At 36.8% G+C, this 12,186-nt stretch overlaps 1 protein-coding gene across 1 annotated transcript in view; it reads right to left on the reverse strand.

Moving 5' to 3' along the window:
• LOC136417448 (lachesin-like) overlaps nucleotides 1-12,186 on the reverse strand; it is a 52,129-nt gene continuing 39,943 nt past the window's right edge. The window contains exons 2-9 of the mRNA XM_066403142.1: nucleotides 7,760-7,857; nucleotides 7,098-7,305; nucleotides 3,764-3,922; nucleotides 2,817-2,945; nucleotides 1,725-1,865; nucleotides 1,267-1,416; nucleotides 1,173-1,214; nucleotides 1-797 (exon numbers count right to left, since the gene is read on the reverse strand). Of these exons, the coding sequence (XP_066259239.1) occupies nucleotides 676-797; nucleotides 1,173-1,214; nucleotides 1,267-1,416; nucleotides 1,725-1,865; nucleotides 2,817-2,945; nucleotides 3,764-3,922; nucleotides 7,098-7,305; nucleotides 7,760-7,857 (1,049 nt within the window). The 3' untranslated portion in view covers nucleotides 1-675. The remainder of the gene's footprint in view (nucleotides 798-1,172; nucleotides 1,215-1,266; nucleotides 1,417-1,724; nucleotides 1,866-2,816; nucleotides 2,946-3,763; nucleotides 3,923-7,097; nucleotides 7,306-7,759; nucleotides 7,858-12,186) is intronic.

Raw genomic sequence — 12,186 nt, forward strand, 5'->3', positions numbered from 1 at the left:
GCAAAATGGAGAACAATGGAAAATAGCATACTTGGTATACTCTATTTGACAATTTTTGACATAACTGGATGATAATTTACAGATTAACATAAACTTATCGTATTGCCATTATCACAGACAATACGACTAAATTTAAATCAAAATGGAAATAAAGCTTAAATTGGACTCAGGAGTTATTTCCCTCGAGTAGTAATGTCAATTAGATTCACAGGCGACTTCTGAGGAATTTGTATCTGAATCAGTACAATTTGCGACATTGGTACGGCTGCATAGGGCATTTTAATATATATTAATGTTCGGACTGTACTGATAATTTGTGAATGTCCGCATAGCCAACATAATTCCGTCTCGTTTGACTCTCATCTTCTGTTTAACACAACCTGTAGCTACATGATTGTCACGTCTTTTTACAGCACTGCCATTATGGAACCAATATTATGAACTTATATAACTAAAATCCGCAACTACATTAAAGGGAACGGAAGTTCCCAAAAGCGGGAAATATGGAACAAATCCTGTGTCGCCGCTACAAACGCATAAGCACAGCTGTAACACTGGCTCGCATCCTCTGCGCCAGTTGTTTTGAAATGTTCACAGAACTAAAACACATTCCCCAAATTAACCGGTCCACCATTCAGCAACACTTGTTACAGATCACAAAACCAAAGAGCGAATTTATCGCGCCAGGAGGAGTAAACTAAGGCACAGCAAAAAAGAATCCGTCCAAATCGTATTTCTGCCGGAATTCATATATTTCGCCTTGTCTTGGAAGAGGGAGCCCGTCTGGTCCTGGACATCTGGAAGCAAAATTTTTATTTATGATATTGTTAATAAAAAGGACTGTGCCTGAAAGGTGTGCAATAAATTCTCTGATATTATGCGGGTTATTATTAGGGAACAATTGAGATACCGAGGAACGATTGTATAAATCGCTTGAGGGACCTTTTTTTTATTAAGTTTGATTGATGATTTTTTTCCAACCGAATTAAGCTTAAAAAAGGTGATAAACGGTTTTGCATTGCACACTCGATCATAATAATATGATTACATAGAGAAATAATGGATGACGAACAGAGGGCTGGAAGTATAAATCAAGCTATCTGTTTGCCAACAAAAAGGCTGAAAACGATGTGAAAAAATGTCCCTTTATTTTAGCGCGAAAATTGACTCACCATTGGATAGTCCACTTCCAAACAGAGCTGGCCTGGTTATCCCTGAAGAAAAACCTAAGTTACATGCAACTAACTTTAACCAAAACTAACTCACTGTACAACTGAATAGTCCCATCAGTTTCCCCCAGAGCATTTTTGGCTACACATTTGTACTTTCCATAATCGCTTGTGGCAACTTTATTAATGGCCAGCCTCATATGGGTTTTGTAAGCATGCGTTTTCTGAGAGGCATCATATTTATCACCTGAAAATAAAGCCCTTAAGATTTTCATTACTAAAATACAAATCAATAATAAGAAGCTAAATATTAATTGGAGTAATTCGAAAGTTAAATAAACTGACCTTTTCAAATATTAATTAGTAAAAACCTTTCAAAGTGAAAAGTAAAGTAAACACTTCTGAAAACTGCTGGCAATACCTGCAAGCTTTAAAAGAAAATTAAATTATCGAAATGGAAACATGTATTTGGGTCAATGCATTCGTGTGTTGTATGGGAGTGTTTTGACAAAAAATCAAACTAACGAAAGGGTTCGAAAGAGATTGGATACTCACTATTGTGCGGAAGAATATCGCCCTCTTCGTTAGTCCAATAGTTTATGGGTTTCGGGAACGCTTCGGTGTGGCACTCTAGATGGACAGTTTGGCCATCGTAAGCTCCCACTAGTTGGTTTTTTATCCATACCATTGGAGGAACTAGAATTGCAAACAGAAGGAATGAATGTTAAAAAAATTGAAAAGAAAACAATAAAGGCCAAACTATTGAAACAGAAGAGAAATTCTTTTTCTCTTTTATTATTTTTTTTAATTCGCCTGAGACGTACAGTACATATTTAAGGGAAAGATTGACACGAAACGATACGTTTAGAACCATGGAAGCGCAAAATTGCAAAAAAATTAGAAAAAACGTAGCGAGAGCAGGAAATTAGGATGAGATGATACTACGACGATTGATTAATCTAATTAAATGTTGAACTTCTAATTCTACATCACACGAGGAATATTACAGCTAACAAACAACAGCAGGGGAGAAGCAGCAATAAAGGGAAATAGGAAATCCAGAGGGTTCTTGTCTTGCATATTCCAAATGATCCAGAAAGGTAACTGCCCTTGAAGCAGCAAATAATCGTATTTCATGTGAATCAAGGTTACTTTCCAGTTCCCATAAAATTGTGCCTGCAGATTAAGGAGAGAAAACAGTTTGAAGTCGTAGTGAAGATCAGTCATAGATCAAAAGACTCTTCAATAAAGCAATTTTAGTAAATTATTTTTCACAGATCAGGGACATAAATGAAGAAAAAATCTTTAAAATTCGCAGACATTCAGTTTTGTGGTAAACTGGCGTGGACTCGAATCCGAAGAAAAGGTGTGCGGATAAATAAGATTGTCTTGAGAGGAACGAGCCTGAAATTGGAGTCGTTGAAGTCGAAACATCCTAAGCTTGACACAAATATCCAAAACTTCCATTTTACATTCCTAATGAGGTATTAAGACGTTAAATGCAAATGAATTTATCCCTGGAAAGCTGTGGAGTCCTGGCCTGTCTGGGGCATGTAGAGACAATAAACCATCTCCATCCTCGTACAGTATTTGATGCTGAGTTAAAAATTCTAGAATTGCTTTCGCCAAAGCAAAACGGGCACTTACAGTTTGTGATGAGCATAATTCGCTTGCTAACCGAAGGTGGAACTCCGTTGGAGGCGATGCACAAATAAGGTCCCATGTGTTGCCTGCTCACCCGTGTCAAGTTCAGCAATGAGCCCTCAGCAACTGCAACTGAAACAGAAACGGGCAAAATTATAATGAGGTATTACGCACACTAAACTGGACCCAAAGAGATGTTTAGCAATTAAGCCCGTGCCGAACCGTTCCAGGCTTAATTCACAGGAAATGCCCTTTTAAGCTGTGAATTGGACCTTTTAATATTTATTTACCTCGATGGTGTCAGGAGTTTGCCTCAGCGATTTGAACGCTCTTGTATTTAAATTTGTGCATTTGCTTTTTAAACGTCCCGCAGAACAGGAGGAAATTGCGTTAAAAATAACAGAGCCGTATAAGGAAGTTAAATGTTCTTACGTAAAAATTGAAAACTCCCTGAGCGATCTGTTTATTTCCTTCTATTCCCGTCAGTTTTCGCGTTGAGCAAGAAATCTAAATTGGAGCCAAGTTATTTATTATTTACTGAAAAAGTGTTTTTCAACTTTTAAGATAAATTAATTATAACATCTGGCTCCCGCAATCCCTGCCAAGGGAGGCAATATAATTAAATCAAGTCGGAAGTGGCACGAACTCTTTTTCACGCGGCAGAAGTTGTCCGGACGGAAAACAGGATTAAACAATTAAAGTAGCCTTTCTGTAGGTAATTCGTAATTTCATTAACTTTATACAGTTTTCTATTGTACTCTTTCCTTGTCTGTTTTGTACCTGGATCTACAGCCAATTATCTACGAACGAAATTGCGCGAGTTTTGAACTTGACGAGATGTTCAAGTTTCAATTCCGTCCTCTTTAAAATTACTTGTTTATTGCCTTTCCTGAACATACAGAAATTGATGAAAGTTGAGAGGGGCTTTGAAGAAAAAAATTAATCCTTACCTTCCTTTCCATCGGCTAAAGTGATCAAATCCCCAGTCTCCCTCTTCCAAGCGATGGTAGGTCTGGGGAATCCCTCAGCTTCACATCGTAAATTCACACTGTCTCCCTCTCGCACTTCGATATCGCCGCTAGTGGCCCGATCCACGATATCAGGAGGAACTGCAAATGCAACATCATCTTATTTGAATAAATCTCAAGCTAAGGGGTAATATTGGCTAATGGAAGATTCATGCCGGGCCACTTCTTAATTAGAGGTCTTGCAGTTTAGATATCCGCAACCTGCGCGGAAATCCCAATTACGATATTTCAGAATAACCTATTTCCTATTCATTATATTTAGTGCAACTGCGGAAACCCTCGACGGTCAGCAAAACCAATGCTTCTCAAGGGAGTTTCCGTACGTTCGCAAACTGCCATTTCTCTTCCTTAAAACCTCCAGCAATTTCGCTTTTAGCAACGCTTTAGTTCTCATGAAATGCTACTTTATTTAATTTCGCCTCTGACCAGTTTGTGTCACGTTTTGTCTTAATTTTCATAATAATGTGACTAGCATAAACAAAAGTTCTCCAGGTGAAAACTGCACTGTTTAGGAGTAAAATATGAGTTTGTTGACAAATTTTCTATCAGCGTTGTAGAGACCAACTGTGAGAGAGAGAACCAATGGACAGTGGAGGCTCTCTTATTAATCATCAACCAAAAAGACCATAATAAAAGCTGCACAATAAAAGAGATATTAACTGACAATTCACTGGTATTTTGTACTGTCAAAGCGATTAAACGGATATGATTAATTATTTCTTCTGCAAGATTATTTGCAAGAGCTCTTGCAATGGCCTCCTCGATCACCCGATCTGACACCCCTCGATTTTTTATAGGACCGTTTGAAGAGTGTGGTATACACCAACGAAATATATGATATCGAGACAAAATAATTCCAAGGCAAAACCTAAGTTTTGTAAGTTATGCCCGATTCTTACTGTTAATTAGATAATCATCATTTACTTAAAAATATATAATTGAAAATTGTTAATTGATAAATTGTTTAAAAAATCAAATCTGTATTATGCATTTTTTATTATGCTGCTTCTAGTTAATCAACTTAATACGTTAAATATAAAATGCCAAGGCTTCATATACCCTGTACATGAAGAACCTATAGCCAGTTCAATTTATCTAAATTATGGAAAAAATCAGGCCTATTCTTCAGGTTATACGGATGAATTGAAAGTGTTGGAAAAAGTCTGGCAAGGTTCCTTTAAGGCAAATTGAAAAAGAGTAGGAGATTCCAGAATGTCGACAAGAAGGATTTTACATCGAAATAAATTTAAACGTGCTGCTGTCGAAAACTTCAACATTTACGATTAATTGATTACCCGAGAAGAAGAATGTTTTGTCGATGGATTCATGAACGAAGAATGCACGATTCTAATATTTACTGAAAACTTTTGTGAACTAACAACAGTAGATTATGCCATGAAAGTTAGTTTAACAGAAACATTCATTATCGCTGGACACAGGAAAATGAACACTTCAATTGAGAAACGGTTTTCCAAGAAGTGTTCGAGATAAACGATTGCTTGAGCTACTGGATTAAAAAGAAGTGGGTCCTTTTCTTTTTTGAACGAACACTTGACGAGCACGTTGTATCTAAATTTTTTAACAGATGCTTTGCAAGATTTGTTAGATGATCTTGGCTTTAATGTGATTAAAAATTTTACGTATTTTCAAGAAGATGGGGCAGCTCGCTACCGCTGACGTGGATAATTTTTTATTACTTTTAAGAGAAATTACTGGATTGGCAAAAATGGACCCACTAACTCGTCCACCCCTTCACCCGATCTTAGTTCCTGGACTTCGCAGCAAAATAGCACCCCTCGACTTGAATTAATTAATTTTAAAAATTTGAAGCGTGTGTAATAGAACCACTTAATGCAGTATTTTTGATAATTTAAAAAGCTTTATAAAAAATGCGCTTTTTGAACATTGGAACAAAATAGTGTTAAAATTGTTATTCTAAAAAAATGCAAAATACTAAGGATCGATTTTGCGCTCATGAAACTTCACGAATCATAATAGTTGTGCACATGGTTAGATTTCAAATTAAATGGGCTTCGCTTTAAAGTAAAAAATGCAGATGTGTATTCAAACAAGTCTGGTGGTACTGGTATTTCAAGGGTTAACTATTATTTTGAAAAAGTGATATGTAAAGTGGAAAGGAATGTTCAATATTAAACATAGTTTGACTGAACTTCTAGTTTTGGAAATTAGTAAAGTTTTATTAGGCAGCGCTGTGTATCGAAAATTAAGAGCTCAAAAAATGGCAGCTTTTCTCTAATTTCATCTTCGTAGCTTTTACCGTGTCAAAGACAGCATAACATTAAGGGCATTCTGTATTCTACCTACTTACTTCGTGTGCATTGTACCTTCTCTTGCGTAAACGCTAAAGAGAGATATTTCATATGTTAAATATTTGAGTATCTGGTAGCTCCAAAGAACGTCTAAACTATATTATCAAGTAAAGTCTGGATTCTCCGTTAAAATATAACCTGCAGAATCCTACTCTGACGCAGAAGTAGGAATTTCATTTAAAAATTTTCAAAAGAAATTCGAACCTACTTGCGCTTATTCCTGCGAGTATCTACATCGCAGATTCCAGATCCTGATTGAAGACAATATCCCCCTCAAATAAACAGTCTCCTCCATCTAAATTCTTGCACAGCCCCGTTACAATCCAGGTATTAAAGTATTGATTTTCACGCATCATTGTTGTTAGGGATAATTAGTGTCGAACTTAGTATGGTGTTGATAATACAGCCGCCCGATTAGATTTAATTCAAACCGCTTCAAATTGCAACAAACAATCAACGACAATTATCGCACAATACGTTCATTATGCAAAGGAGAGCTTTTCGCATGCACTGACGTTCAATAACCGATTCGTTCAATAGCTTTCCAAACTCAATTGTTCAATTATTCACCCCTGTTTAAGTGCCTTGCGTGGCTTTTGGGGCGCCAAGCGAAATCCAAGAAAAACATAAGTGGGCAATAAACCTTATGAAGATTTCAGTGATTCAAGTTCACTAGGACAACGTGTTTTCATTGAAATGTCGCATAGTTATCGAAGTTTACTGGAGATTTGAAGCGTGAACATCAAACATCCCTTAAAGTAGGATTAATCTTAATTACAATCCAGAAACTTAGGAAATATTCCTGATATCTAAACTAGATCTTCGGGGTTTAGATAAGTGCCCTAGTCAAGACCATCTTAAGGTCTTGGGGTCTAAGGAAGTTGCACCTTTTCAACTTATTATTAGCTCTATTAGAGCAAACTTACTGACGACGTCTAGGAATCCCACTTGACTCTTCATGGGGTCGGTGTTGATTTGACACATGTACCATCCCTTATCTGCAGCCTTGACTTCCCTTATGTGCAAGAACCACGTTTTATGTTCGCTGTGCGTTATTCCTATTCGGTGGTTTTTCGTAATGACGTGATTCTGTATGGTCAGTATCGTTTGCGTGTCCACTTGTAACCAGGCCACCTAAAAACACACTATTTAATGCATTTGCATTTTTATCAATTAAGCTTGGGCAAGCAGGGTTGGCATGTCGGCATTATAAGTTTCTTAAAAAAGCTTGTGACATTTTTAAGGGTTTTTGTTATTATTTATAGTTGCCTATTAGTGGGGTCCTTTACACCCACGAATAAACCGATATTTTCTCAATTAGGGTTGGTTTTTGTACTATGAAGGGCAAAAACTTGGTTACGGCCCTGCCGGGTTTAATGATACTAGCGATTACTATCACCCGCTATTAAGGAAAGCAGCAGAGAATTATTGTAATTTAGGCTTATATATATTTCCTGAAGGTCCACTTGATGTTTGATGTGTTTACAAAATGGGCCGTTGATTTCTAGATATTTATTTTTATAGGGCAAGAGCATGGCATAGAGCTATGTATTAACCCTATCAAACCCATTTGGTATTTTCTGATTACCTTAAAGTTCCCCAAATCGTTGACCAGGCAGGTTAGAATTGCTTCCCTACCTACTGCAGCAGTAACGTTTGTTATTGGGGCAGCAAAACTTGGACTTTCTAGAAAAAAGAAAGAAAATTATTAGTACAAAAGTGCAGACAAAAAAAGAAAAACAAGTTATGAAATAGAATTCTAAATTAATTTTTTTTACCTAATTAAGAGTAGAAAGAATAATATGGGAGATCCCATAGGATGGGCCACCTATATTATTATGCAACAGACTAGGCATGTCTATCCATACTACTTTTGAAGTGGTATGTTTTTTCCTATGACTTCCACAGTTTTATTATTTTGAGGTAAATCATTCTTAAATTTGATTTATTAGCACGGTTTATATTAAACGCAGTCGCTGATCGGTAACACACACAGATGGCGCCACTGTTACTAACTGTCTGATGGGGCAATACATCTGTGTTTGACTAGCTTATTTTGATGGCAACCAAAACTAAGAATAAAACTGTAAATGACAGTTCTTCAGAAAATTAAAAGCCGATAAATTTTAATTATTAAGTTGATTTTTCTTTAAAATATTGATGATCACAGGGGGCATGATCCATTTTTTTAAATGTAAAACAAGTTGCTTTTTGCTTAAAAATTGGAGTTCCTAAAGCTAAAGGCGTCACCTGTTCATTTTCCCCTAAATTTATGGTGGCACTGGGTTTCTACGAGCTACGGGGTTTGTGGTTTTCCACGTCCAGCCTTAAAAAAATATCTAACCACTTGCAGGGACAAAATGGCACTTTTATGCCTTATGACGTGAACTTCACAAAAAACCCTAATAAATCTATTTTTAAATGATTCGCGGACGTAAAATGTCATTTTTGCGTGCTGAAGCGTAAAGTTACAAAAAAGGCGGAGAAACTTATTTATTTATTTTAATTTGACAGCGTTTTTGCAAGAAATTTGTAGGAAAAATATGTACAAAATAACGTGATGGTGAAATCATCACGTTTGGTGTTCACGTGATATTGCCCAATCTGTGCGACTTTCCGCTGCGGGCGTAAAATTTTAGCTAGACTCCCTAAGAAAATAGCTATTTAACTGATGGCAAGAAATATTCCGCCATGGAAGAGCTAGTAAATGCACACAACAAAGGCAAATACTTATTTAACCTTTTTAGATTCTCATCCATAAACAGCTCATGTAAATTTATTTAAAGCTAAGAATGCTCCATATAAGTAAGCAATTCTCAGCTACAATGCCAAAGTACATTTGAATATACATATCGTTATTTCCGACATCAAAGAGCATCTCAGAGGCGAAACAAGATTATTCAGATGTTATTCTGTAGCACTTATCAGTTATCCCTTTTTATTGTCGAGCATAAAATTGAAGCTCTTTTTATCGTTGTCGTGTTCCGCCTATTATCAGGCCGGCAACTTCACTCTCTTGATAAGGGGGATGAAAACGATCCTGTGCTATTGTAACTGAAATGATGGCCTAACAATGGAGAATATATTGGAGCATATACAAGAATGGCCACAGTGATAAAACCAGATGTGTTAAGTAATGCGATATGGCTACTGGGTGGTCTATAGAATTTCGTAGGCTCTCTAACAACTATGGTGTTTAAAAGGTATTTCGAACCTCCAAACCACATCTTTATTGTTTAAATCAGGAACAAAACGTAATTATTTCCCTTCGAGGCAGATTTAAATAAATGTGGCTTTTTCAGCCGCAATAACATTTTTGTCAAATAGCCTAAAGGCACTGGAAATGATTAAATTCTGTTTGCTTCCGTACATGCATGATTACATTCGAATTCAAAAATAACAAACATATCACTAATAAGTCATGTTTAACTAAACAAATACCCATACTCTTTGTTATTTCCATTTTCCTATTGAATAGAAAAAGCTTTTATTGTTTCGTACAGCTCAGCCAGGTTGGTTAATTAACTTTTTTAATAAATATTACAATATTGGGATATTTCCCATTATCTGCCTCACAGGCAACTCTGGAAATGAATAAACATGTTCGTTTTAGAATCCCATCAAAGCTATCGATGCCGATTTAAGTATACATCGGGCAAATGGTGTCGACAAGCACCATCAACTTCTTGCTGATGTTATTATTCACGCTAATGCCAATTATCATGCAAACCGAATTAGAAAAGCAATGGAGAAATTGGAATTTCTGAAACTACTTTGCGATTCAATCAATATCGTTGATGTTGTCCCATTTTGCTATAATGGAGAACTCTAGGTGTTAATTAATCATGTGGCCCATGGAAATAACTCTTCCATTAATTTTTTCTCAGATTAACTTCTGATTAACCGGCCAAACTGCTTTTCGGGAAATGCAAATTGGAGTTTTCTTAACAGAAACCAGTGCAGGGAGCTAATGGCCCATATTCCAAAGATTTACGCAACCTTGTTCAAGAGTTCTAACTACAACAAAGGCCAGGTGCGATCTGTAATTTTATAGCAGGTATGGCGAGATATAAAATTAGGGATAAAGCTGAGGGCCTTTGCGGTGTTTATTATTCAATTATGTATAAGTTCGGGGTTTAGGGTAACTTTGTTAGTGCCAATACGGACAAGTATGATTAATAAGCGTTGTTAGCTGCTATCCGATTTGCGAATGCAAATTAGACAGGAAACTGAGAGGCAGGCAGTAGTGAGGAAGCAGGTACTTCTCCGCTCAATAGTTATACTACACTGGTATTCATGATTTTATTATATTTATTGGCCTATAGAGGCCAGTCGAAGGCTCTTTTGCCAAAATCTCACATCACCAGTCCACTCGTTACGAAAATGAAGCCTTTCCTAACTTTTTTTTTACCTGCCTAAAAATCTTAAGGTGTAAAGAATGCAAGATAAACAGATGCGATTTTGTGAATAACCACATAATTATTTTTCAAAATCGCGAACTTACAGCTAATTTTTTTAGCTGGGTTTGACCGTGATAACTAATTAGAACTTGAACGAAAAATTCTGGATTTCCTAGCTGGTTGCGTATCTAAGCAGCACACAAAGTTATTTTCGAAAATATCGGAATTACAATCCCTTTTCACCAAATTTAGAGGCGGTGTGCCCGGAAATCCGACAGATCCACTTAAGGTCCTCTCAGACTAGCAACTTTTCGTCGGCCGACAGTCGGTTGCTTAGTAGACATGGAAACATGCATGAGTGCGCACATAGACGAATTTCAAATGTACGCACGCAGGTGACGATGATGCATGATTCCGACTAAACTATTGACCGGCAAAAAGAGATTTATTGGGATTTTGTTTGGCACAAACGATTGACACAAAATAAGTTGTCACGGTGTTCCTTGGAAAATTCCCGAGAAAATTGAATTATAGTGCACTAACGGAAAAGTTCAATACGGATAAACATAAATGTAGGAAAAGGCAAATTCGCAAAAGTAATAGAGCATTCATGCAGAAATGGAGAGACAATGCTGAGTAAACGCGTGTTTCTACTTTTTGACTTCATCAGGCATGTACGCGTATAATATAAGATACCCACACGTAATGTTGCGCATATCCAAAAACATACGCACATGCGGGGGTAGAGTTGAAAAGATAAAAGATAAAAAAAGAGGGGACCACAAACAAGCATTAGTGCAGCCTATTGTGAACGCACCCCCCTAATTTCGGGGATGAGTTCAAAATATCCACAGCAGTTTCGCCATGGGGAATGTTAATGGCAAATCCGTAAAACTAATAGAGCATTCAAGTTCAAGTGTTATTGTGATTGCCTCTTTTTTCTTTCCATCCTTTCTAGGCACTTCCTTCGCACCTGCTTATACCCTCTTCAGATATGCGCAACACGAGCAACGAGTACTAAACGCCATTTAACAAATATGACGTTTGCCATCAAGCCACAAGAGAGCCACAAGATCACATGAGTCCAAATCTCTGTTGCCACAATTTGTACAAAATAACGGGAATTTATTGCCTTAAAGCTTTTGATGTTTGGTTACTTAGTCTCGTTGCCATGGACGCCGATACGAAGTCGTGGGAAATAGGCTTATTTCCTTACCGTTGCTTGGATGGGAAATGAAAGTATATAGAAATCGAGGGTTTTTCGATACCATTTTTCAGTCGGTAACGATAATATTTTGAGTTCTGAAAATTACAGAAGTTCGAATCAGCTGTTAAATTCCCTTAAACTTTTCCAGAATCCAGAATTCCTCCAGTGGTCAGGAGAAATCCGTAATCCCTCCCTGACCACAGACCATTATTAATTTCAGAAAGAAAACAGGCAGGTATTACTGTTATTGCTGTATATGCGCATGTTTTGCTACATAACAGCAATTTTCCACCGGGCAGTAATAATTTTCAACAATGGAATTTGTAGTCTACCACATTAATAGTATACATTTTTAAAACCCATTCATTGAGGATTTAACATTAATATTCTGTAAATAATTAAAAGAGG

This window comes from Euwallacea similis, chromosome 28 (assembly GCF_039881205.1).
Source record: "Euwallacea similis isolate ESF13 chromosome 28, ESF131.1, whole genome shotgun sequence".
Taxonomy (NCBI): domain Eukaryota; kingdom Metazoa; phylum Arthropoda; class Insecta; order Coleoptera; family Curculionidae; genus Euwallacea; species Euwallacea similis.